Raw genomic sequence first — 27207 nt, forward strand, 5'->3', positions numbered from 1 at the left:
CCAAAAGTCATAAAGCATTAGCTGCACGTATGTTGTGCAGTTTCTGCTGGAGACCACAGGCCCCAATTTTGTGCCTGGCGCAATATAGCACAAATCACAGTCTAACCTTGGTGTTTTCTTTATTTTAGTATTGTGGCCAATGGGCACAGGTGGGAGGGGAGCTTGCACTACTATGTGCTGTAGTGAGAGGAAAACCAGCCATATCTAATGAAAGTGGCCCTCATTCCCTTTAAATTCAGCGCATGAGAGGTTTACATAGTAAAAGGACTTGATGGAGTCCATTCATTAGATTGGCACGTGCCAATACATTTTAAAAAACTGCAACAAGATCTCTTGCGGACGATGTCCGCTGTGGAGTGGGCACTTCGAGAAAGCCTTCAACCCCCGATTGTGCGTCCTTGTGTGAAAGTCTGTCTGCGTGAACCTCGATCCAATCCATCAAAATCACATTGCACAGCCTTTGCCACAACTTTGACCTCCTTTTAACTAAATTCTACTTTCAACAAAGTTTTTGCTATGCAGTCTGCCAAATTCCCAAACACAGCAAACTAGACATGAAAATCAAGATATGACAGTTTTTGTGTAGAGGACAAGTGGCACCTGTCTAAGAAAATAGAAATATGTTGGCCTTATCTTGAAAAAATTACTTTACTCACCAAACATTTTGAAACTGATTCATTTATTGGTGCGGTTATTTTTTCCTGTTGTAAAAGCAGACGTGCGCAAATATCTTGGTTACATTATACTTTTATGTGAGACATAATATTGTGCCTTGACTACAAATTTTGCCAGCAGCCTCTGATGGTTCATATAGTTTCATAGTTGTGGGGTATTGGTTTTGACGCGTCGACCTTGGCGGTTTGTGAGCTGGTCGGCGTAAAGGCGATGGGCGGACCCGGCGTGTCGCTCATGAATATGTGAGGACGCGCACACTCACGCACAGACACGCCCTCTCGGCTGAACTTGTGCAGGGCTGCTTCGCTCCTCTCACCAGTTCTCAGTCAAGTCACTCAGTGCGTCAGTCGGGCAGTCTGCAAACGCGCACCACCGCATGGCTTGTGTTTGCGCCGACTTTCCTCACTAACAAGTGGAATCTTGTCTCTCCCGACGAGGACGGACGAAACACGGGACACTGCGAGGGAAGAGGATCCAGTGCTCGGCTTGAATCGTGACGTCTTTACTGGCGTGTCGTGCATGTTTAAATCGGAGCGCCGTGGTGCCGAGTGTCGGCCAGACGAGTAGTTCGAGCAGCGGCCACCTCAGTCCGCAGGCATGACTTGGAAACGGGTCGCCGTCTTTGCTGCCTTCTTACTCCCTTTTATCATAAAGGTACGTAACGGTGGTTTGTGTCTCTCTCTCTTTTTTTCTTTTTTTTTAAGGGGGGCGCTCTTTGCACGGGAAAGGTCACGCGGTTCAACCTCGGTTCATATACTTCGATTGTCGCTTTAATGTGGCCATGCTAAAATGACATAAAGCGTGCAACACACAAGAAAGTTTGCAAACAGCATGGTACCTTTCGAATGTTTAAGCACTTGTCTAATATGGCGCTGCTCTGTCGTCAACAGGTGTCAGATGGATCGGGACAGTTCGAGTTGCAAATCTTGTCCACGCACAACCTAAACGGAGAGTTACTAAGCGGAGCGTGTTGCCACGGCACACGGAACACGGCGGACACCAAGTGCACACGGGGAGAGTGCAGTACCTTTTTTAAAGTTTGCCTCAAGGAATACCAGTCAAGGGTTTCAGCGGCGGGGCCGTGCAGTTTCGGAATGGGATCTACGCCTGTCCTCGGAGGGAATACCTTTTCTTTTAGAAGCTTGGTCAGGAATGACAAGGCCAGGATAGTTTTGCCCTTCAGCTTCGCCTGGCCGGTGAGTTGAGGCTAAACAAACAAACAAAAATAAAGCAGTATGACCGATTTGGTGGGGGGGGGTGCATTGTTTACAAGGCAATTGTGTGCAATTACTGTCTGTGAATCGCTCAATTCTCAAGAAAGCACAACAATGTGAATGCGCCGAGGAAGGACGGACCCCCCTGTTCCCATTATCTGCACCAATTAACCAGGTGCAGCAGTATTTTTCTCAAGACGGCCTAAGGCTGACAGTCTGCTTCTTCAAGGTTCTCTTTCGATCATAAATAAGTCTGACAATTGCCTCGAAAAATATTGGTCCTTTCAGTGTTGTTTTGCTTAATTTAGGAATGAGTAACGATGGTGCAATTTGGTTCTGAATTGACTTTTTCCTGCAAAAAAATGTCTCCCAGTTTTTACTGAATAAAGGCATTCGAAAATAGAAGTGTCCCATGGCACACCTAACAAAAAATGCAGGTTATGTATTCTGCCATCTAGTGGAATATACTCTCCGCCATAGATAATAATTTTCAGACCAGTTAAGTGAAGTTAGGCAATTTCCACAGCACACGTCAATCGGGACTCACTGTGCTGTGATGCATTCCAGCCCGGCATTCACATAACGCAAGAATTGACGATGCAAAAAAAAACAACTACCGGTTGCTGTAAAATACTGCGATGTGTAACCAGCACTTGTCTGGCGTTTTGGTCACGGGGTAGCATTTCTCAGCAATCACATGCAATTTGTAGTTAAAAGAACAACATTGGTTTTCCAGTGCCGTGTCGATCCTCTGCCGCCCTGGAAGCTGGTCATGTTCAAAACAGTAAAACCTCAATTCTTGGTTTCCTCAAGTGTCAGCTCTTTCTCACAGCTCGGCCTGTGGGAATGTTGTAGCTTTGTGCAAGATGATTTGCCATGCTGGAGTGCATTTGAATGTTGACTGCACAGACTGACTGGCCCCACAGCTTGGCCCGCAAACAACTCGACACGCACGCACACACAAACACACACACACAGCGGCCTGACGGGTGAAAGGACCAGCAGATCTGTGTATGTGTCCAGTTACATCAAAACTATTTTTGTCTCAATCGAGATGGAACTGACAGATTTTTTTTTTTTTGCGTGCACTCACGTCATTGGCACACAAAGGGCCACATTTTGAGTGAAGTTCCTTCTCATGTTGTTTTTTTTATGTGTTTCAGCAACCAGTTCCAACTTAAAGGCAGAAAGAGAGACATTTTCTATGATCTAATAGTCAGTTAAACAATGTTCACAGCGGGGTTGCGTGCTATTTGATATCTTCTGGCGCCTCACACTTTTTTTTCTCCCCATCCTTTCACCCTAGTTTTAGTCTAGGACCCTTTGAGTGAATTTGTCAGATTGATGACAGAAGCTACCACTAAGTACTAAAACCATTAAGTCACTTATCTTCAAAATGAATCGAGCTGTTTCGATTGAGAAGGCTGTCCTGCTTTTTTAACAGATGTGCCCCTTCATATACATTTCTATTTTTTGCTAATTGGGATAGGTAATCACCTAAAGACAAAATATACATTGTTTACAGTCGAGTTCCGTGGCCTTTCTTTATTTCAAACTGGGGAATTTTAAAGGTAAAAAGACAAACGTCTGTCTCTGTTTAGGCTCCCTTTATGGGAATGCTGAGGTAATGGGCATTTCAGTGCCAGATGAGAATTGTGTTAGAAGTTGGAATTCAATTGGAGGGGCATTAAAATGCATCCAGACAAAGGCAACATTTTGAACCATCACTTTGGTTCCGTATTCAAATCGAGTCCATAAATGGTTTGGATTCCAGTGCATTTCCTGTTCGAATGAAGCGCTTTTGGGAATAGCTGCGTTTGCGTTCAAAAGATAAAACGAGTCTCTTGATAGCTTCGCTCATCCATCACTGGAAGAAATGTGCTTTACTTCAGTGCACATCACCAATTGTCAGCCTAGATACGATATCACACTTTTCATCAGTTGATTGGCTGCTGTGAACGGATACTAGCAGTGTGGTACAATCGGGTTGTTGGGAACCTCGGGTTCCTGAAGTCTCCCCCTCCACCCCTTCATTTTCTTTCAGAGCCGCATGAAGCTGGCCTCTTGTCCGAGCAGGGTCTTTGTTTAAGTCACGCTCGGTTGGACCCCAGGCATTTCATCACTTTAACCTTGCCACCCACAGCAACTGCTGCACTTAATGAGACTGCACACATGTGCTTAGATCAGGTAGGGTGAGAGCCAAGCATCAAGCTGCATGCCATGGGCCGGACGTCTTTCAACAAGAGTTGCCATGCTGCCCCCGTGTTGATTCGACCGTTTTACGCCGCGCTTTCATTCAGTGTGCGAAGCCCAGCCAGGCGGACCCTCGCTGTGTGTATGGCTGTGAAACAATGGTGTGCCCTCGGTGACTACAGTGAGGATTACTTAGCACAATGGCGGCGGTGCAGGACAAGCAACAGGAAGCAGTTGTAGTGGACTCAGCAGTGGATGACGTTACCTCGTAGGCAAACTGGAACCTTGTCTCTGAAATATCTTTAGCATGTGCATCCATAAAGAAGACTTTTTAAATTGGATTCAGCGAGTGCAAGTGTTCAAATGGTTGGCTTTAAAGGCTTTTCCGATGTTTCGGTATTTCCTGCTCAGATCAAACTGGAGTGGACAGATAATGTTATTTTAATGACAAGAATGTTTGATGTATCTGCGCATCCTTAGTTTGTATGTTACTAAAATAGTCCAATGTTACTAAAATAGTCCAGTCGGTTGCCACAAATTTTGAGGAATAACCATTACAGTTTAGTGCAGCTGAAGGATATTTTTCAATAAGAAAGTTTGGTAGACAAGGCAATATTCCAAAGATGTTAAGCTTTTTTTTGTTTTCTTTTCTTTTTTCCCCCCATAGCATCATTTTCTGCTGTCTTTCAGTCTTGTTTTGGCATCTCAGTGATTGATGAAGTGGGACTAGTCAGTCAATAGTAGGCTCAACCTCAAGAGGTGACCACCTCAACTAAGTGGGCTGTGGGGGGGGGGGGTGATGATATGTTTGTTTTCTATAGGCCGCTCTGATGTGGCGCTCAAGTGCAAATGACTCAAGTGTAAGAGTAAAATCTTTCTTTTAGCTGGGCCATTTTTGAAAGTGTTTGTGTGGTGTTTGTGACAGTTACGTCATAGCCGCTTTACTGGGTGGCTTCAAACTGCATGGAAACATGCATAGAAAACAACACGTTTAATTGGATTCAGATGTTTTTGTTTCCCTATAAGCCCAGTGACCCTCACTGAGGACCAAGGTCCACGCTGCTTGTTTTGCTTCAATCGTTAATATGGCTTTCATTCGTGCTCCTGGGTTCAGGGCTGGATGGCCTTTGGAGTCCCTTGCATAGTATTTTTGTTTTCGTTGGCACAAAGAGAGATTCTTTTTTTCCCCCCATGCCAGTTGACATACCTTTGCAGGATGTTTAGTAAGCTGTTGATCGTACAATGCTGTTTTCCTCCCAAGTCCTTGTGATGAAAATCTCTGTGCAAACATAACATTCCTTCCTGCCAGGCCATCAGTGCCATCGTCGGCTTAGTGGATGATTCTCAGAGTTGCCTTTATTGTGACTGAGCCTGAATATGACGACAAACGTTGTGTGTTACTCAGTGGCCTCTATCATTGGTTTGATCTCGGGTTGATGCTCCTGATGTGATTGACTCGGGAAAACTGATAGAGAAGGTCAACATTTTGTTGTCACAACTGTTTACATTTCCTCTGATCTTGTCTTATCTCTCCTGGTTTGCCTTTTTTGGGGTCATTGAGCTGTAAGACTTACCTTGCTTTTTTATTCAAATACACTACCTTGGGAGCGTACATCAGTTATCTCCAAGAGAAGGGTCAGCATTTGGAAAAATCCCCTTTGTGGTGAGGCTCGTGTTATTTTTGTGAGTTGAACTGGAGTGATCTTGGCTGCTTATAACTTGTCTTGTTGGATAGTGGCTGTTTGGCCAGAAAAGATAAGATTGCCACACTCACTCACTTTGCTCGGGAGCATGCACACTGCAGTTCAAAGACAAGCTTGAAGTCAACTGGGAGTCTGGGAAAAGTGAACCTGGCAATGGCAGACGAGCTGATAACGGGCTCGGAGTTATGGTGTGATGGAGTGAGGGCCTGGTCCCTATCTTGGTTTCAGCAAGCACTTATTTGGTCTGGAACCACATTAATGGCAAAGCTACTTAAGATTAAGTTACTGCTGACGTTGTTCTCACTGAACTTTGCACATGTTTGTGTCCACATTATCGTTGCTGTCCAATAGAAAGTGTCCAGGGAAAAAAAATCAACCACAAATTCTGGATTTGCCTCAACACTTTTGAATAAACAACACATTAGGAGACATGCTTCCGCTTTAAATCGGAACGCACTGGTGCTAGTGGGTAATGCATTGTCTGCCACAACTGCAATTAATTTTACAAACAAGAATTCAGAAAAAAAATCTGATCACTCACTTGTAGCTTTGGTAAAAACATCCATGTCATTTTTCTAGAGTCAAACTGTCTTATAATAACAAAGAAACAATGGGAACGGGGGGAAATGATTCATGTCAAGTAGTTTTTCAAAAACGACACCTCACAACATTTGGAGGCGTGCGTTTTTTTTTCCTCCCTGCCTTAAAGGGTGATTCTTGTTGCTACAACAAGTGTTGGATCGTCCTGGTGGGTCTTTGGCAAAGGGCCGATTAGTATATAAAGGCGTCTGTTTTTAATTAATGAATGTTACCTGGCGCCAGCATATTTCAACCCTCACTTTGGGAAGGTTTGGCTCAGTTTTGGCAATATTTGGGGTAGGTGTTAACAAATCTTTCAGCAATCAGGTAAATATAGAGCCTCATTTTGCATGTTTCTTGTTAGCTCAAGGGCCCCTGAGTTCTCTCATGTAAAAGTCCTGTTAAGCTCTCTTGCCTCCATGTTGAGGCAAGTCCTCAGTCGTGAAAGAGAAGGGTGTGTTGGAGATCGACCTTAAAAGGGAATTTGATCGCAAAGCATTAAACACTGTGCATCATATTAATCCCCCTCAGTTCTTTTGGGGGGAGGAACTGAGAAGTTTCATGGCGCCTCAGGAAAGTTTCTCGTTTTCCAACCATTGTTGTGCTTTTGTAAGACGATAGTTCTTCAAAACTAGATTGAAAGATTTGTTTCAGAGCAGCTTTAAAGTCAACTATACAAAAACCAGAAGTTAGTCCTGGCTTCTCCCATCAACCCCGGCTACGTCACTGATGATGTAGCAACCATGACTAATGTGATATTTTTGGGAGGTGGGTAATCTTTGTGGCTTCTGTGTCGATTGGAGTTTCCCGTTTTTGAAAGGAATGGTCACATTAACAAAGCTGTCAAATTGCACAAGCGCTTTTGATTTAAAAAAAAAAAAAAAAAATCCAAGTCCCTGGTAATGTTTGGCATAATAATCTATTAACTGATCTTTTAAGGAAAACTAAGTAATCTCATGAAATTTTCTTTGCAATGACATGTTCTATGCGCCCACACTTGTGTAAACGTGGCATTCTGATTAATATTATACTCGTGGAATATGAACTAAGCAGCAAAAAACGTCTTCAACGAGAAAATTGGTCAGAGTTTCTCAAGGCTCAATTAACAACCAATCAGTGCTTACCTGTTTTCCTAATTTGGTCACGTGACACAAGCCGAGCCGTTCGTTATTGGTCTTTACCATAGACCTGAGCAACTGTGATGTCATTTTTAGTTGACAGCAAGTGGGGACCATAGATCGGGGGAATCCCCCTTCCAGAATGACCAGGCTGCAATGGATGCCAAGTGGGCACCATTTAACACATAATGTGGTGCTACACACTATTAGCTTGAACAGCGATGTTGAGTTGAATTGATGCAGAATGTCTCCCGTGATGAAAAAAGGAGTTGTGGTCCAAGAGGCTAAGTGAGAACACATGAGGGGAACACCAAAGTAACAACGCTGTTAAATGTTAAAGTGGGGAGGGGAAGGCGTCTAGTGGACCCTTGTTTCTAATAATGTAGTTGCATGCTGTGCGGCGATACTTGTTGATTAGGTCTTGGATTTCCATTGTTACTTGGTCTGCGTGTGTTGTGCTTGCAGCCAAGTTGTGAGTCAGAGTCTGCCATGCATGATGATGATGAGTGCTGTGTTTCAAATAATAGCCACTCTGATTGCAGGAGACGCTGGCACATGATGAGACAAATGTCTCCCGGAGAGATGGAAAGTTTAATGGCTGACAAAATAGGGCAAAGCCGTGAAGAGAGAAAAAAAAAAAAAGGGTGGGTGGTTGACTCATTGCCACTCTACCCTTGCTCAGGGGTTTTCCTCGGAGCAGGTGTGTACTCCATGAGGTCATCATGACGACGGCGTGTGCCTCCAAGAAGAGCGTGTGGGTGAAAATGTGACGATTAAACATACCTTGTGGATGTGAGAGCACGCTGTTGTGTGCACTTGCAGACGTGCCGTGCGCTCCCTCGTGAATGTGGTGACCCGTGAGAAAGTGTAAGCTGATATCAGTGCTACCGACACTGATCAGTCCTCGTGTTTCAGGAGTGCAGAGAAGCCCGCCAGAATGCAGCATTCTTGCTGTTTGGCCATATGCCTCATTTAGTTATCATCTTCATTGTTATTATTTTGTCTGCCTGTCTTTTTGTGACGCTCATCTTTGAAAAAAACAAGTCAAGTGCGGGTGGTTCCCAGCCTTCGTAGCGCCACGTTTTAAATTGGCATGAAATTGCAAATCTCATATAGACTGCAAAACAGACCTGCTTTCTCAGAACTTTGGAAATCATCCGCTGACGTATCTGGCCACATTTTGTAAACATGTGGAAAACTTTATTTGGGGGGGGAAACCGGTTTTCAAAAGCGAGCAAGCTTGCTGTGGCTGAGATGAAGACATATTTTTGGCATGGCTATCTGTATTATCCCTCTTTGTGTACTTTTTTATTTTATTATGACTTGTTGGAGTCATCACTGTAGAGTCTGTGTCGTGTCATCCGGCTGGGTCATTGGGGTGAGGGAGGACGCTTTAGTTGCGGTGCATCAGGCTCCCTCCTGCGGGGTTTGTCTGCTCATCTTTCCTGACATTTGTCTGCTTTTGGCTTTTGCCCCCCCCCCCCCCCCAAACTAAAAACAAGCTTAGCCTCCCTTAATTAGATCCAAAAACTGTTTCGTGATACACCAATAGTTGCTTTAGTAGCTCTCAATATGAGGGGATGCTTAGTTTTAAAAATGTTTTGTGACATCCTTATTTGAATCATCACCACTGAACCATTCTGACAAAATGTGTATATATCCAGATATTCTTTAAAATGTCATCCAATAATAATAATTTTCTCTTTTTCCTACAGAGATCCTACACTTTGATACTAGAAGCTTTGGACTTCAACAATGAAACCAATGGTAAGATATATTGAGCCCATTTCCTTCGTTTTCTCTCTTGTCCTTAATGGTGTCTGGAAGGCTCGGAAAGGAAGTTATTTGTTTCCGTGCCCCCTACCCACCCGCTTTCCACACAATATCCTGGCCCAGCATGTCTGAAAGAAGAAAGTGTGTTGACAGGTGGATGCAAGGGGCGAAAGGAGAGAAACTAAGTGAAAATGTTTGCATTCTGCCTCGATGAGTGATGGCAGGTGCCGCCCGCCAGGGTCTGGGTCACGCAGTCTCACTCTCACCCGGGCGTGAAACGCCGGGTCCATCCGGCCACCCCCTGGTCCACCGCCCCTGCTGCCAGCATGCTCACACAGAAAAGAAGGGACAGGTGGTTGTCTTGATCTATAGGAGCAGCTTGTTAGTCAAGCTAGGCTCGAGAAGCTGGGCGTGCAGTGAAGCGTCACTTCTGATGTGATTTACTGCGCTAACTGTTCGCTGCTCATTGGCAATGCCGTGCGCGCTGACTGCAGTTTTGAGCCCATGCTTATTTGTGCAACTCGCTCCGTATGAGGTCAACAAGGTTTCGGTCTTTTCTGCCGTATTTGGCGCTTCCCAGAGAACCATTAGGGCACTGGTGTGAAGAGCCCCTTTGAACGTGCACTCAGTGCCGCTAAAGCCCCTCTGCAAGCAGGTTTTTTCATATCGAGTCAGAAGTGCTTGCTTATTTCATTGCCAATCCTCAGATAGATTTCCATGAAGTATGTGAGGGGAAAAAAGGCCCCGTTTGCTTTCAAAAGTTAATATCTTCTGAGTGCCGTGATGTCTCGGGTTGGAGTGAGGCCTCTGCAAATTTGTCTTGCCTCTTTTACGCTCTGCCTCGAGCGGGGCAACACTTAGCGGGGATGTGCTAGGCCCAACACTGCGGGCCGCTTCTCAGTAGAGAAGTGCCACATAGCTGAAGCACTAGATTTCAGGCCCCTGTGAAATTTTGCCGCTCACTGTGATTGCACTATTCAAACACCGCCCCGCTGCCATCCCGTACGCGCCGCTCACATGGTAAATAAATGACAGCAAGCCACCCTTTCCACTCAGGTTCAGCTCCATTGCATCATACTACACAGGGGAGCGACTCACCCCCCCTGGTTAACCCCCCTTCTCCGCAGTAAATAACATCTCTGACACATTTTTCATTCTCTCTCAGGTGAAAGATTCACAAGAATTGTTGTGTGTGCATGTCCTGTACGTGCTGTGCAGTAGAGTCTCTGTGCTGAGCTCTCCAATGGCACGTTTTGGATTGTGTGGAGTCCAGTGGTCTACCTTAGTCCTTGTCCTCTTGACAGAGCCGTGACCCTCTCATGTTTGAACTGCGTGCGGTATCGGTTTAATATCGTCAACAACATGGTCAGACACTCGTTAGCGAATATCGCAGGGGGAAAAGGGGTTGACGGTAGACACTTTGAAATTTGTATGTGAGCTCGGGAAAAAAGTGCTGATGGGCACGCTGGCTTTCACTCCAGCACTGAATGTGGCGTTGGTGTCTTCACACTATAATTTCTGGTGACTGCGGTTCTGTCCTGGCCCGAGCAGATGCGATGGGTAGCATGAAGCTGTAAACCTGAGTTGGAAACCGACTTGGGACACTTGGTAAGCGAGTGTGAGCGAGGGCAAAAAAAGCAGTTTCAAGTGCTTATTAAAAGCCGCCTTCTCGTTTTTGCATTTCCTGTAACTACTTTCGCTCACCAGTACACATAGTTGCTTTGATTACATATAATCAGCTATCTTCTGCGATTTATGCTCAAGCCTTTTCGGTAAGCCACTGCAAGGTCTCTGTTGTGCGCTTTGAAATGGGTGGTACATTCCAGAACACTTGCAGCGAAACACGCTGGATTCCTTGGAGCACGAACCTTGCAGCTGGTATTGACGCTCTCACTTGTTGTCGTGTTCAAGGTGCAGATGGGAAGGCGATAGCGAAATCTTCCCACTCGGGCATGATCAACCCCAGCCCGCACTGGCAGAAGCTGACCCACAACGGCCCCGTTGCTCAGTTTGAGTACCAGATCCGGGTCAGCTGCGATGAGCACTACTATGGCTTCGGCTGCAACAAGTTCTGTCGGCCCAGGGATGAGTTCTTTGGGCATTACACGTGCGACTACAACGGGAACAAGACTTGTCTGGAAGGCTGGTCGGGACCAGAGTGCAACACGGGTAAGACGTTATGAGTTGTACATGTGGATTAATGAGTGACATCACTAACGTCATTAACTAACGTCTTAAGAGAAGCTTGGGAAAGTCTAAATTATGTATGTTGTGAAAAAAAGCAGCCAGACTGCAGTGTGACTCATGCTGATATGTGGTTGCTGGGTCAATGCTACTGAATGGATGACTTTGTTTGTATAAATACTCCACCCCCCTTTCTATTTCCATTCAAATGTTGTCATCAGCATGACTGAATAATCTTGTCCTCATTTTCTGCTTACTAGTTTCCTGAGTCCTAAATGTTGACGGGACTAATCTCATGGGAAATACATGTATATTCAGACTAAAGTGCTAAACATACAACGTGTACTTTTTTTCTTCTCTTTTTTAGCAATATGCCGACAAGGCTGCAGCACCGAACACGGATCGTGTCAGGAACCAGGCGGATGCACGTAAGTGGTCCAAACTGTCCTGTGCACTTTGTGTAAAATAAAACTGTGAGTACAAACAATATGACAGAGCACCAAAGTACTGTTAAAGTGCAAATATCTCCGAGAACACTTATCTTTTCTAAAGCTCTTGATCGTGCAGGTGTTGTCTTCTTAAGTGACAACCAGTTCTAACAAACACAGGTTGAGCTACTTAATCCTCTATAAGGGTAGCCTGCTTGAGGAAAAGCAGGGTTAACTGCAAAGAATCCAAGTTGGAAATGTTGTTTTCCCTCCCGCTCATTAGGCTAGCGTTATCAGTCAAATCATGTGTAACATTTGGGGAGGACGTTTTTAAAAGCGTATTGTTTGCACAGCTAATGGCTTCCTAATGCTGTTTATGCACACAGCCAGAGGAAGAGCCAGGCGCAGATGGGTATCGGCGCACAGGCATTGTGTGCATCATCCTGTACGAAGACCCCTGCTCTGTGCTGCTCTCCTCACAGTCAGACATTAGTTGCCTTCTCGGCTGTCTGCTTTGGCTCCATATCAAGTACAGAGAATGTAGGGGTGGTTTGATTTGCATAAGCCTTGTTGTTCCACAAGCTTTTGAACTCAATCGGGTTTCTTGTAAGTGCTTGTGTGCCCACTGGCTGAAAAAGAGCTTGAAATGTTTTCACACACAGGTGTGGCTGTGTTTGGATCTGACTTGCTTGTGTTTCTCATCATAGTTTGTATCCAACCTGCCTGTAGGCAGGGGTAGCCGCAACTGCTGCTGATACTGTGGGAATATTTTGAAGTCACCAAATGGATGTTTTGCAAAGTGCAAACACTCAAGTGGTTTCCATGTTGATGTCGAGTAGTGTGCGTCAGAGCTGCTGCCCAAAGTACGGCTGCATCCCCAAGTAATTTAGCTGCGTATTAACAAAATCATTTGAGCGCTTGCCGGGGAATCCTCCACCACTACTCATTGAGAGAAGATTAGCACACTTTTAAGAATAGCCTCCTTAATCACACAGTGAGGTTTGCTTAACCACAGCTTTATTTTTACAATCCGTTTCTGAGGGCTAATCACCGTGCGGCTGTCCCAGAGAGAACACTCGATTTGCAGCCCTGTCACCACTCAGCCACCTCTTTCGGGAGCGCACCTCTCAGCCAGGTTTTATTATGAAACCCGGGACGAGAGTGCAACATTATCTGTGTAATTATGGACCTGGACATGTCGGCGGACCGCAAGAAAGAGAGCTTTCCGCCTCCTCCCCTGGCCCGAGGCAAAAGCGTAACTCCTGACTCATGGGAACCGGGAGTATGAAGAGTCCGGTGGGATCCACGCTGTTCTCTGGTTTGCCTGCCAAGCCGCAAACACACTGTCGGTCAGGGAGTGTTCCGATGCTAATGTTAGCCGTGGCAAAGGTCGTTGGAAGTGGAATTTAGTGTTTGGACCTAAAGCGTTGTTGCATAAGCAGTGTTTCATTTAAGTTGTATGTGTGGCCTTAAGATGCAGCAGTCAAGACAGAAATAATGCCTCGTTGTTTGCTGTGCAGCACGAGTTAAACCCAGATTATTGGGACTTATTTAGCAGTGTGGACTAAACAAATGAAAAGGCTTTTAGACTCTGTGTGTGTGTGTGTGTGTGTGTGCGCATAGGAGTCTGATAGCATGTCTTTTGTTTCCTGCAGGTGCTTGTATGGTTGGCAAGGCCAATACTGCGACAAGTGTATCCCCCACCCCGGCTGTGTACATGGTACCTGTGTGGAGCCCTGGCAGTGCCTCTGTGACACCAACTGGGGCGGACATCTTTGCGACAAAGGTTCCCATTTTGCAATGCAGCGTCTTGAATTTGAATTTTTAGACTTTGCGCCAAACTAAATCCCTGTGAATCCCTTCATATCCCAGATCTGAATTACTGTGGCACTCACCAGCCGTGCATGAACGGAGGGACTTGCATCAACACGGGACCGGACAAGTACCAGTGTTCGTGTGTTGAGGGCTACTCTGGAGCCAACTGTGAGAGAGGTGAGTGCCGAAAGATTATCGTTGACTGGAGCCATCATGAAAAATGCCGCTCAGATGGTGTTAAAGTGTTGAGTAACAACTAAAAGTCTTTTTGTGGAGTCATTAAACTTGAAACATTCACTTAGCTCCACCTTGTACACTTTCATTAAGTATAGCCAGTGGAAAAATTAATGTTGCAAAGATGATAGTGCTCAATTAAAGTTCACAAAGTAGCAGCACTCAAATTTTCATATGCTCCAATTTACTAATTCTGGGTTACAATCCAGCAAGGAGTTTTTTAATGAATTATTATTTTTGTGCGGGTGTGTTGCAAGCCAAAATTTGAGTTACAAGCTACAAGTCGACATATAGATGTGTTTTTGTTTTTTTGATTAAAGGTCTTGCAAAAGCAATTTTTTATGTATGTTGGTGAGGGGCTGCACAAGATTAATGATATTTTGATAGGAAAATTATTTGGTACTGAGACAGAACCATTTAAACAAATGATCCAAGCTTCCACTCTATTTTTGTTTCTTAAATTTTACATATAAGGAAGTTGGATCAGAAAGCTCTGTGTTCTTTCCGTATAATGATAATAATCTGATGGCTTGAAAAGAAAGCAAGGGTGAGGTTGTGGTGTTTGACCATGATCTTTGAAAGTCGGAAAGTTTGATAATTGCTTTAATTTGTTGTAAATAGTTTTAATTTGTTGTAATAATGGTGCCCTCTGTCTGATCCTGTTTGACATTTGAAGCCCAATCTTAAAATCCCTCTTGCAATTACATTCCTGCTCATGCTGTGGTTGACTCTTGAAGGTGTGACGCTCCTTAAAATGTTAGTAAACTGTTTGTTGGCAAGCTCCAGAAAACCAAATAGTAACATTTAAACTAGTTTTAACATGTTCGTAACTCTGTTTATATTGGCGGAAGAATAAAATGGTGTCGATGTTGTTAAAGCTGGGTTTATAGAAGTGATTGGTTTACGAAGAGAAACCAAACACAACCAAGTCATGGCACATTTGGAACCGAAGAATGAAAGCGTGACCTTTACCAGGGCCAAACTATCTTATTTTGTTCTCAGGATTTGTCCATTATTCACTGGCTATGTGAGAAGATACTGTTTTATTTTTTTGTAATAATAACAATTCAATAGCCAGCGACCACTCGTTTCATCGGGTGTATTGTTTTTATGCAAATCTGCTAGCAAACAAGCAACGGCAAAGTGTTTGCTCTCTGACGAGGTTGACGGGTGAGTTGATCTCATTTAAATGTGGGAAAGTTGTGTTGACGTCAGAACTCAGGTTCTCAGAATTTGCCATCAGGTGACTCTAAGACTGCCGTAATCTGTCTCCACTCAAGCACAAGTGCCCCAAAAAAAAAAAATTTGTGTGGTCCTCTGGGGCCAATTGTCACGTTCCCCCCTTCCCTCCTTAGAAGCAGACAGTAATGCTAATGTTCAGCTGCTGCAAACACTTACCATGGAGATGATGGTTCTTTGCTCATTAAACGTGAGCCTCGCTGGGTGCTGACAGCTTAACTGCAGACATGTCGGGAAACCGTGCCCTCCGTGATGGGAGGTGCGCCACGGGGAAGGAGGCGGGGGCGACGTCGTCATGTAAGAGCAGAGAGGATGTCCTCTTACCTCCTCATTCAATGATCAGCTTGATTGCCCAGTCACCCCCTGAGTAAATCATTCATTTTTCATTTCGTGACTCGCTCATCCCAAAACTTGCTCAAAATAAAATTACATGGGCAGATGCCCCCCCCCCCTTTTTTCCCCTCCACTCTTTCATAGCTCCCCACCCTCCGCTTTGCTCTCCCTCCACTCTCATCTGGTGCCCCCACTCAGGAAAAGATCATCAGGCAGTCATTGCAAAGTCACAGTGCGTTGGGCAGGTCAACTTAGCATGAAAGATGATTTCCTGGCTGCTCTGCTTGTCGGGCGGGTAATGAGTGTGCGATTTGCGGTGCTGTTTGACATTCAAGTCACTGGCATGAACTACGCGTTCTGATGTATATTTTTGTTTTGACTCGAACGGTCCCTTCAAAGGGCCGTAATTACAGAAAAGGTTAATTGGAGGTGGGGCGGAATGAGTCAGATGGGTGTGTTCTGCTGGGGCGTGATTGTGTAACCTGTCCTTTTGCTTTCTAGCGGAACATGCCTGTTTGTCCAACCCCTGCTCAAATGGCGGGAGCTGCTCAGAAACCAGTCATGGTTATGAATGTCATTGTGTGCCAGGATGGAGCGGCCCTTCCTGCACTCTCAGTGAGTAAGACTCATATGGAGATACATTTCTGAAATGTATTTGTAAAATGAATAAAATGGCTTTTTTTTTTACTTGGTTTGTACCCTGACTTTTATTCAAATGGTATACCTCGCTATATATTCTGACTGGTCTCCTGCCATGCAGACATTGACGACTGCTCTCCAAACCCTTGTAATCACGGAGGGACCTGCCAAGATCTAGTCAACAGCTACAAGTGTGTTTGTCCCTCGCAGTGGACTGGGAAGACATGTTTGATAGGTGAGCCTCCATCAACTTTTTTACTTCACTCTGCCACCACTGCACATAGCTGTCAAAGACACATGTAAATGCCAACCTGATGCCCCCCTCCCGCTAGATGCCAATGAATGTGACGCCAAGCCCTGCTTGAATGCCAACTCATGCCGCAACCTGATTGGTGGATACTTCTGCGAATGCATCCCTGGTTGGACGGGGCAGAACTGCGACTTCAGTAAGTTGACAGCTGTCAGCTGCAGCTGCGCCCCCCGCCAACAGCCCTGCCTTTTTTTTTTTTAATCTCGTTCCGGTCCCGACGCAGTGGCTGTATAAAATTCCTGCCTTGTTCTAATATGAAAGCAAAACAGCTACACAAATGCATCTGTGCCTGCAGCCCAAACGAAGCTGTTGTATTGCTCTCAGGCCCTTGTGTGGCCCAGATCTGTGGTTTTCAAACAATCCCCAGGACTAGTTTCGCTTGGCTACAGAACCGGGTTGCTCAACACTCTGTGCTCTTTGCACTGGTTCTGCTGCTGCCACGTTGCGCTTCCCCACCCAAGCGATTCTACAGTGTCATGAACTCCTTTTCGCTTCATCCAATGATTGCAGATTTAACTCTCCAAATGTTGTTTTTTTATTTTCCTTCATAGATATAAACGACTGCAAGGACCAGTGCCAAAACGGGGGAATCTGCAAGGTTCGTTTCAAACAGAATATATAGATATATAATTTTCATGCATAACCGACCGGTGGGAAACCATCTTAATCTTTCTACCTGCTCAATTCAACCTCATGAATTCAACCTGATAAAGCACTAAAAGACATTTTTGGTGTCTTGATGATTCAAACAGGACTTGGTGAATGGCTATCGCTGTGTGTGTCCCCCTGGCTTCGCCGGCGAGCACTGCGAGAGGGACATCGACGAGTGCTCGAGTTCGCCGTGTCTGAATGGCGGGCGCTGTCAGGATGAAGTTAACGGCTTCCAGTGTCTTTGTCTGGCCAGATTTTCGGGGAATCTATGCCAGGTAAGCCATCATTTCTGTCCAGCCGTTGTCTGCCAGCGTCTTCCCACCCTCCGACATGGCTGCCCTGCTGTATTTTTTTCTTTTTTAAGTGAATGCTTTGTTGAAGCTTCCCTTGGATTAAGTGGAATGCATTCCTCAGTGCTGAAGCCCAGACTCAGAAGACGGCTCCTATGTCTCTGGCTTGTTTTTCCCCTCTTCCTTCATGTATTTTCTGTGTGTGTCGTTTCCTGGCACGGCTTGTGGGGAGGATGCTGCGGCTTTTTGCTCGGTTTAGTGTAAGAGAACTATATCAGCTATCAGATTAACCTCTCTATATTCTATACTTTCTCTACCCTAGCTGGATATCGATTATTGCTCGCCCAACCAGTGTCAGAACGGAGCACCCTGCTTCAACCTGGCCACAGACTACTACTGCGCCTGCCCCGAAGACTATGAGGGCAAGAACTGCTCTCACCTCAAAGACCACTGTCGCACCACCACGTGTAAAGGTACGTCTACGAAGCAGCAAGTCTTCAGGAATTTCCTGTAAAATGATACACATTTTTATATTCACTGGATAAAGGAAGATTGGAGCACTTGAGCTATATTCTTCCCATGAGTGCGATACCTGCTTTTCGTTGTTGTTCTTGTGCTCAATTTTCTTGGCCAAGGTGAACACACCCCACCTCCATCTCCTTTGCAAATCTTTTCCGTTGATTCCCCTCGGAGTCCCTGAAAATCTGGCAAAAGGCACATCGTACTGTGTGTGTGTTCCTGGGAATGACTTGGTGGGCGACCACTTCTTTTTCTTCCTCAATGAATCTGCACATTGTGTGTGCGTGTGTGTGTCTAATTGAGTGAGGGGACCAACCACGGAGTCAGATACCAGACGGTGAGGTTCTTTCTGCTCTTGGCAAGAATTAAGTGATTACAGCGGAGCACATCCAGTCCACTCGCTTAACCCGATCAGACAAGGGAAAAGGAAAGGATTTCAGTGCAAAGTAACCTGGATCACTGGGAAATTGGTTATGATAGCATAACAATGTTTCTTTTCTTACAATTTCAATTTTTTTATTCTCACGTCTTTTTTATATTATGTGCAGAAAATAATTGGATCCTAAAAAGACTTGTTAATTAACACGATTGTCCACACAAGAGTCCCGCAGACCTCAACCCATTCGTGGAATTGCTTTCCAATCAGTTCCACATAACTTGAGACTTGCACTTGACCCCAAATGTCTTCCTTGCAAAAAAACTTGCAATTCCTAATGTATGACTAAAATGCCCATGTAAACATCAACAAATTACATGCTTATATCTGTTGTTTATTGAACCTATTTACGTACATCACAGTAGCTTAGTATATTATCTGCTCAATACACTTTGAATGTGATTCTTCAATTTCTATATCCATGTGAAGCTTTAAGCCATATTTTGATGTTGGTCTCAGTTGTTTGTTTGTATAATGACAGCAGGCATTTCTCCCTCACTTTGTGTGCAGTGATAGACAGTTGCACCGTGGCGGTGGCATCCAACAGTACACCGGGAGGAGAGCGCTATATTTCATCCAATGTGTGTGGACCTCATGGCCGGTGCCGGAGCCAAGCTGGTGGTCAGTTCAGCTGCGAATGTCAAGAAGGCTTCAGAGGAACCTACTGCCACGAGAGTAAGACCTCCGAATCCAAATGAAATTAATATACAGTGGGTCTGTCAGCTAATGTTCCAATTGCTTTATTTTAGATATTAATGACTGCGAGAGCAGCCCATGCCGCAATGGTGGCACCTGCATTGACAAAGTTAGCGTGTACCAGTGTATCTGCGCTGATGGCTGGGAGGGCGACCACTGTGAGATCAGTGAGTACATAACTGCAACATCAAAGACTGTTTAATGACGCTTGTGAGGTGCGCCACATTAATTCCACCCGTCTCCCATGCGGCACCAGACATTGACGACTGCAGCACCAATCCCTGTCATAATGGCGGGACGTGTCGGGACCTGGTGACTGATTTCTTTTGCGAGTGCAAGAATGGCTGGAAGGGGAAAACGTGCCACTCCCGTAAGCTGCCACCTCCTATTTTATTCGGGGGGGTTCACTTTACACGCTTTTAGTCTGCCTGTGCAAGCTTGTGGTATGTAAGTGCTTCTGGCTGTATGAGTTTTTAGTCGACAACGTAGTCGATGTATATTTGGTATTACGTATCTGCATAGTAATTATTTTTAAATGCTCCCTCCAGGCGAAAGCCAGTGCGATGAAGCCACTTGCAACAACGGAGGCACCTGCCACGATGAAGGCGACACGTTCCAGTGCAAGTGCTTACCGGGGTGGGAGGGAACAACATGCAACATAGGTGAGTCCCACGTTCACAGCGGACCAGGTGAAGATGCTTGTGTGGTAGAAGTTTGTCTTGTCTCGGTTAGATCCATAAGCAGATTTTAGCCCTTCATTCTTTCAACGCTCTCTCTGTCTCTGCCCATTTTTCCCTCCCACGAGTGCCGACAGACGGATGCTTAAATACCCCCATTGCGCCACTAACAATACCCTTCAATGTTTTGGAATGCAGACTTCCCACAGGAAAGGGATCCCTAGTCAAAATAGCCCAAACAAATGGCAACGCGCTGTGAAGTTGAAGTTAGAATGGAGCAACCTGTGTAGATTGCTCTTCTTGATAAGCCTCTTAGTATTCCCAGACATAACTATATGCTTAATTTTTTGTTTTCCCTCAGCTAAGAACTCAAGTTGTCTTCCAAACCCTTGTGAGAATGGTGGCACCTGTGTAGTGACTGGGGAGTCTTTCTCCTGTGTCTGCAAAGAGGGCTGGGAGGGTCCCACGTGCAACCAAAGTAAGTGCTACATGTTTTTGCTTTTTACACCAGTGAAAATGTCTTATAGTTGACTCACGTTAATAATGTCAATAATCATTAATAATAATAATAATACAACTCCAAGCATGCCCCTTATCATGCTGCCGGAACAATGCTGACTTGCTGAATGTGAACCAGAACGACCTAGAATGGTTGGTTGTTTGGCGTGACAAGCTATGATGATGAATGTCAAAGTTTTCTCACAAGCAGTTGGTCTGGGTTTTTTTTCCCCTGACTCATACAAATGGGGGATTGCTTTAAGTCGCAAAAAAAAAATATTGTATGATGGTCAAGTGTGAAGTATCAATGAAATTCAATGGGGATCATGTCAATCATATACATAAAGCCTAATAGATGTATTAAAAGAGTAATGATGTAGAATTGGCACGCAAAACGCCCGTATGGACAAAACTTGAGGGATGTAAGTCCTTCATGATGTTTATGTAAATAAAATAAAAACATGTCTGCAGCGCTCCATAAGATTAAAAAGAGAGAAAGGAGCTCAACCTTAGGAAAGTGGAGACAGATGTTTCTCCCCCTTGTCCAAATCACACCCCTCTCTCCCCCCTCTCCTTGTTGCATTCTTGTCCAAACAGTGACATGTCTGCTTGTTCTGCAGCCCTACTCTTTCACCGGCCGCCCTGCCCCTCCGCTCATGCACTCCAAAACAGAAATTCCCCGACATTTAAGGGGAAAAAAAAAAAGGAGGCGGGGGAGATTGTGGTTTTGAATCTGGGTGTGTGGAGTTGTTGTGGTGATGGTGGTGGAAGGGAGGAGTGAGCTCTCACTGTGTGGTTAATAAGACAAAACCATTGGAGCGGCGTGTGAGGGACCCGGTGCACACGCAAGCCCGGACGTGCTCTTTGGCATTATGTGTACACTGACGACAGAAAATGAAGGAAAAAAAAACCTTAAAAAAACCCCACGCACTCATTACTTCCTACTCTCTTTTTCAGACACCAACGACTGCAGTCCCCACCCATGGTAAGTTGAAGCTGAAGGCAGAATTAAATGTACAGCATACTCAAAATTGCTCGCACGTGTGAAGAGTGTGTGTGCGTTGGTGTGTGTGTGTGTTTGTGTGTGTGCATACATACAGTCAATTTTACCTGCTTACATTAAGGTAATACACAGCGTCATGTTGACGTCGGGTGTCCCGGTCGGAAACACAATTAAGATCTTGAACTGTAATAGAAACTATTGTAGTAATGTGTTTAATAATGAGAACATGAAAAATAAAAAAAACTTTAAAAATAACCTTCCTCCTCTTTTACAGCTACAACAGTGGAACCTGCGTTGACGGAGACAACTGGTACCGTTGCGAGTGCGCCCCTGGCTTCGCCGGTCCAGACTGTCGAATCAGTGAGTAATCTTCAGGCCCACGTGCACCCATTTCCCTGGTATCCCTCGTCCCTGATCCGCATTTGAGCCATCACATACAGTGCAGGCGGGCGACGGGCCTGCTACAAACGGCAGGTCTAGCCGGCCAATTATCTGGGCGTTGGGCTACGGGCCAGCCCGAGCCATTTCGGTGTCACTCCACCAGGCTCCACCACTGTCCCCGGGGGAAAGCAGCTTAGTGTGCCAACAGCTAATCAGCCATGCTCTCTGACACTGATTACACAGATTGTTTTCCCTCTTAAAGGCTTTCAGATGGCCACATTCTTTCCCATTGCGAGCCCTTTGTTCCGTTAAGTCCAGCCTGTAGCTCCTGCATTCTTGCGAGTGATGCCGCTTTTAAAGTTGAATAATGTCGGGGTGGGGGGGGGGACAGAGCCCATTTAATGTAAGGTTGTTTTTTTTAATTAACTATTGTGTTGTTGTCTGTGCTGTTCAAATGACACATGACCTCGGTGAACTTAGCCAGAGAATTAGACTTGTTTGCTGACCGATTATCCCCAATGTTTGCATTCTGTCTGGGTGTCTTTATTCCGCTAAGGAGCCTTTTCTTTTCTCGCTGTAGATATCAATGAGTGCCAGTCCTCTCCATGCTCCTTCGGCTCAACCTGTATTGATGAAATTAATGGCTACCGATGTGTGTGCCCGCCAGACAGGAGTGGGACGCACTGTCAAGAAGGTACTTTGTTCCTTCAAGCTAACAGACCCATTATCAAAACCATTGCTGCTCTATTTATGCTACATTTTTATTGTGTTTTTGATTTCCTCTCAGTGACAAGAAAAGCCTGCTCAGTTAACGGACATGTGATCTCAGATGGGCTCAAATGGGATGAAGACTGCAACACTTGCCACTGTTCCAATGGGAAAGTCGTATGCACAAAGGTATGTGAAGCATGGACCACGCGCGTGTCACCGAGTGTTAATGTTGCCTATTGGGAGAACGTGTGCGTGAACAATGACAGGATTAGAAGCAGTGAGTGTGAGGCAGCAGAAAAAAGATCTTAGGTCGAGCCACTAATATTCAGTCATGTGGAGCAGCTTTTGCTCCACGGTGTCACATTCTCGGCACGATGATGTCATTTGTTTTGAAAGGAAACACAATGGCACTGGTCTTATGCCAGTTTCACATCTCCCACACTCTCACTGGGGCGGATGAGTCATTTGATAACACACGAGGCCGGAAGTTCTCGTTCCCATCTAAGCATTAAATGAAACTGGTGCCATTTAACCTCCGGAGGAAATGCATCATGGGGTGAAAGTCAGCAAGTCCTGAACCATCAGGTCTGTAGGGATCTAAAGACTTGCATGTCAGCTAGTGATTAAAAAAAAAAATCCTGTTTGAAGTAGAGAATTTAAATCAAAATGCAGAGGCACACTGGCCTTAATAAACTAATAAACCATATGAGCTAATATAAATAGATTTTAGCTCCCATAAAAATGTAAAAGTTAATCACGCCTCTCAAACGATTTTAATGACGCTTGTATCGAAAAGCTAAAGGCCCCCCCCCTTCTGTTTTTTTTGCCTGACATTATATTACATTTTGGTGTGTATGTAATGTTGTGGCTGGATTTGCTTCATTGGGTTCCTGTCTTTCTGTTCTTTCCAGATGTGGTGCGGTCCAATGACTTGTCATCTTGGCGCCTCAGTTCAAGGCGGGTGTCCTTCAGGCCAGAGCTGCCTCCCCATCAGGGAGGGCCACTGTTTCGTCAAGCCCTGCCTCGGATTCGGGGAGTGCTGGCGTTCCAGCCCGGTCCCGCCAACGCCCAAATGTCACCCCAATTCCGATTACCAGGACAATAGCTACGCCAACATCACCTTCACCTTTAACAAGGACATCTTGACAAGGGTGAGCTTTTGTATTTAGCTAGAATCTTTTTCTGTTATCTCTGAATTGAATTTTGGGACTCATGCCACTCCAGACAACCGACCCCGCTCACTGAGATTAGTTTCAAGATAACATTAAGGGTTTCAAACTAGGGTTTAAAGCTAGTTTTCAGGTTTCAAAGTAGGTTTTCATACCTTACCCTAGTTTGAAACCCCAGTTTGAAACCCTAACCCTAGCTTTAAACCCATGTTTGAAACCCTAACCCTAGCTTTAAACTCTACTTTGAAACCCTAACTCTAGTATGAAACCCTGCTTTGAAACCCTAACCCTAGATTTAAACCAGGGGTGTCAAACACTGATTTTTTTCGCGGGCCGCATTGTAGTAATGACACACGAATTTGATGCACAATTTGTCTTTGCGGGCCACATAAAATGATGTGGCGGGCCGTATCTGGCCCTCGGGTCTTGAGTTTGACACCTGTGAGTTTCAGGAACATTGGCGACGATGGCCACATGTGCTCATCACTCACAAGCATGACAGAAGATAGAGGCTAATTACATTTGGGGTCTTTAATCTCAACCAGCAAGCTTGTAGAACATACACTTACCAAGCTTTTCCCTTTTTCCCCTCCCACTTCCTGTTTGGCCCTCTGCTTTCTATTTCCACTAACATTTGCCTAATTTCTTTCCCTCAGGGGGGGCAGAGCTTGACGGTGGAGAATGTGTGTAACCAGCTGAGGCGCTTGTACGTGGTCAAGAATTTCTCCTTGGAGCATTCCGTGTCCATAACCTGTGACCCATCATTCTCGGCCAGCAACGAGATCCATGTTTGCATCGTGAGTAGCTCCTCGCGCTTGTCGTCAAAGTTAAAGCTGTTAGTCGCACCCGGCGTCAGTCTTCAGGTTGAAACGTGTTATGTCATCACTTTGATAATAATGATGCAGTCAGATGCCACAGAAGTGAAACCTAATTCTTTTTTTCCCCCTCTTGCACATGTAGTCAACAGAGGACCAGCGTTTGGACGGGAGCCCCATAAAAGAGATTACCGAGCGAATAATCGACCTGGTTAGCAAACGCAACGGGAACAACACCATCATCGCTTCCATCGTGGAAGTGCGCGTGCCAAGCCCCAGCAAAACTGGTACGAACCGTCAGCAAAGACACATGCATCCCCCTGAGAGTTTTGTCAGGCGTGCACACACTTGTTTTTAAAAGAAAATAAATCAACACCGGCAGCAACACATTCCTGCCGCCGAGTGCTATGTCATGTCGAGTGTAATTGAGTTTGAAAAGAATGCCGTCTAAAACTCTGCGTGGAAAGAGCAGAGCTGCTCGGCGTTGCGTTGGCCGGCTCGTAAGACTCCCATATGTCCGCCATTCATCACCGGGCTGACAACTAAAAGAATCCCCTCCCCCGCTCACAGCTCTGAGGTCAGGTTGCGCTGGCAGGAGCAGTAATACGTTAAAAGCCCCGTTATCCTTTTTCACTTTTTGGATCTCTGGCTGACCGTTAAATTTCTCCTGTCTCCAGACTACTTGGTGCCCCTCCTCAGCTCCGTCTTCATCGTCCTCTGGGTCCTTGTGCTCATCTCCCTCTTACTGTGGTGCATGCGTCGACGGCGGAAACAGAGCAACCCTGGCGGCGGCGGCGGAGGCGGCGCAGCGGCCTCCAGCTCGGAGGACAACACCACCAACAATGTGCGCGAGCAGCTGAACCAGATCAAGAACCCCATCGAGAAACACGTGGGCCTCTCGGTGGCCATCAAAGACTACGAAAACAAGAACTCCATCATTGCCAATATTAGGACAAATCACCCCGAGGGGGACGAGGACGACAAGGAGAGGCACCTCCAGAAAAGCCGCTTTGCCAAACAGCCAGCGTACACGCTAGTGGAGCGGGATGAGAAGATCTCCAGCCCTAACTCCACATCCAAACACCCAAATTGGACTAATAAACAGGACAACAGAGACTTGGAGACGGCAAACAGCATAAACAGAATGGACTACATAGTATAGCGGACAGCTGTGTTGCTGTGCAACCGAGCCTTAAACGTCTTCGCACCCCGGTGGTGGGTGAACGAGGGGAGCTTTGGCATGCCTGGTTGGTAAACTATCATGTCAGTGGTGACCCCGCAGTATTTTCCCATTTTGCCCGTGTTAATTTAAGTTTTGACAAGCTGGCTTACACTGGCAGTGACGGTTGCTTTGGTTGGCTGGAAACACAAAGCACTGGTATACATTTCACTGTAGAATGTTAAGTTTACTCCACTACATTTAAGTCCCACCCCCAGCCTGTCCCTCCTCCATTTATTTTATTTTATTTTATTTAGTGGACACATGGAATGGGCTCCTGTTGTAATAGTTGTACAATGACTAAAACAACCCTGTTGTATTCAGCACTAGAGCTAATCATTTTAGTGTGTGTTCTTTGAATTTTTTTGGGGGGGAGAAAGTGCCTTTTTCAGCTTTAGATTTCGCCACTGTCAAATGAGAAAAAAAAAGAAAAGAAAAAAAGATCAACTTTATTATTTATTTTTATTTGGGGGGGAGGGAGAGAGGAGGATGGGGTGGGTTTAATGTCAGCAATTGCTGCCAATATGAAGAATTTATGTTGATTTAGAACATGTAGATATGTACATTTTCTTTTTTTATTAATCATTGTGTATATGTGATTTATTAATTTAATAATCAAGAGCCTTAAGATATCATTCCTTTTTATTTATATGTTCTGTCTAGTTTGAAGGTTTTGATAGCTGTGGAAGCTTACCATTTCTTTCAATGACCGTTTTCTTCCAATGCGTTCTATAAAGCCAAATGTCAGAAACTACAGGCACTTTTGGCCTAAGACTTATTTTTTACACATTTGACATTTTGTTCATTTGTTGCCAGGACATTGACTGAAGGCAAGGGCAGATAAATAAAGGCTGCTTGCTGTGAGGGATGGACATGGTGGCAGACATATTGCTTGCCATCAGACAGTAAGGGAACAAAAATGTCCGAACGCAGCCTCAAAAGTTTCACTCTCACATTTCAAAGGCTGTCGAGATCCGGCAACATGACAAGGCAGGTCACATGACTACGTCAAGCAAGGATTCCCATCCGCATTAGTCAGCATGATATCATAAGCTAGACTGTGAGTACTTGAAGAGTAGATTGGCGATGGGAACACTGTAGAACCACATTAAAGACACTGCCTCCCTTGACAAAGTTTTTGATTTGATTTGTTTCTGAGCACACTTTTTAATGAGGCTCCTAAGACAAACATGTTAATCTCATTTGTTAACCCTTTTGAGATCATGGCAACATTTTTGTCCATTTTTGACTTGTTTGAACTTGAGAACAATGTGTTGATCTGGCAATATATTTTTGAAAGTTGTATTTATTAAATATTTTGTATGAAAAGAGAATTAAAGATGTCTTTGTTCTAGATAGCATGTGTGTGATGAGCGTGAGTCTCTCGGGCATTTGGGCTTTGAATATATTTAAGTGCTGGACAAGGTAAGGCTTACTTCTGCACTCGCTTAAAACATTTCTATTCTGTCAGTTACAGATTATTCTTTCAGTGCCAGGTCGAAATAGCCGACTGGTTAGTGACGTGCGCTCTTGCTCGGAAAGAACTTGGTTCGATCCCAGGTGTGAGCATAAACCTAAATGTACTTTTAGAATTGGATCCTCACTTTGTATGCGTATGCAAATATTTACGTGTAAATACATAAGGTGGCCCCACCCCCAATTTAGCGGAGCTAATGATCAATCAATGATCCGTTGATTTGTAATA

General features: G+C 45.1%; 1 protein-coding gene across 1 annotated transcript; it reads left to right on the forward strand.

Annotated features, from left to right (window-relative positions):
* The first annotated feature begins 974 nt into the window (after window positions 1-974).
* Window positions 975-26861, forward strand: jag1b (jagged canonical Notch ligand 1b). Its single transcript, XM_037271233.1, has 26 exons — window positions 975-1329; window positions 1566-1871; window positions 9198-9249; window positions 11167-11424; window positions 11807-11867; window positions 13523-13653; window positions 13740-13859; window positions 15990-16103; window positions 16249-16362; window positions 16460-16573; window positions 16989-17035; window positions 17190-17363; window positions 17701-17851; window positions 18844-19008; window positions 19083-19196; window positions 19286-19399; window positions 19578-19691; window positions 20068-20184; window positions 21162-21189; window positions 21482-21567; window positions 22169-22282; window positions 22376-22485; window positions 23211-23450; window positions 24125-24265; window positions 24429-24570; window positions 24961-26861. The coding sequence occupies exons 1-26, from the start codon at window positions 1273-1275 to the stop codon at window positions 25443-25445; spliced, it is 3669 nt and encodes a 1222-aa protein (XP_037127128.1). The 5' UTR covers window positions 975-1272; the 3' UTR covers window positions 25446-26861.
* Window positions 26862-27207: the final 346 nt, after the last annotated feature.

The sequence above is a fragment of the Syngnathus acus genome, chromosome 15 (genome assembly GCF_901709675.1).
Source record: "Syngnathus acus chromosome 15, fSynAcu1.2, whole genome shotgun sequence".
In the NCBI taxonomy this organism is placed as follows: domain Eukaryota; kingdom Metazoa; phylum Chordata; class Actinopteri; order Syngnathiformes; family Syngnathidae; genus Syngnathus; species Syngnathus acus.

Bases quoted from the DNA above. Each gene is read 5' to 3' on its own strand.
- jag1b (XM_037271233.1), top strand. From the start codon at position 1,273: ATGACTTGGAAACGGGTCGCCGTCTTTGCTGCCTTCTTACTCCCTTTT. The intron at 1,872-9,197 runs GTGAGTTGAGGC...TTTTTCCTACAG, and splicing joins CCTTCAGCTTCGCCTGGCCG to AGATCCTACACTTTGATACT. The intron at 11,425-11,806 runs GTAAGACGTTAT...TCTCTTTTTTAG, and splicing joins GGGACCAGAGTGCAACACGG to CAATATGCCGACAAGGCTGC.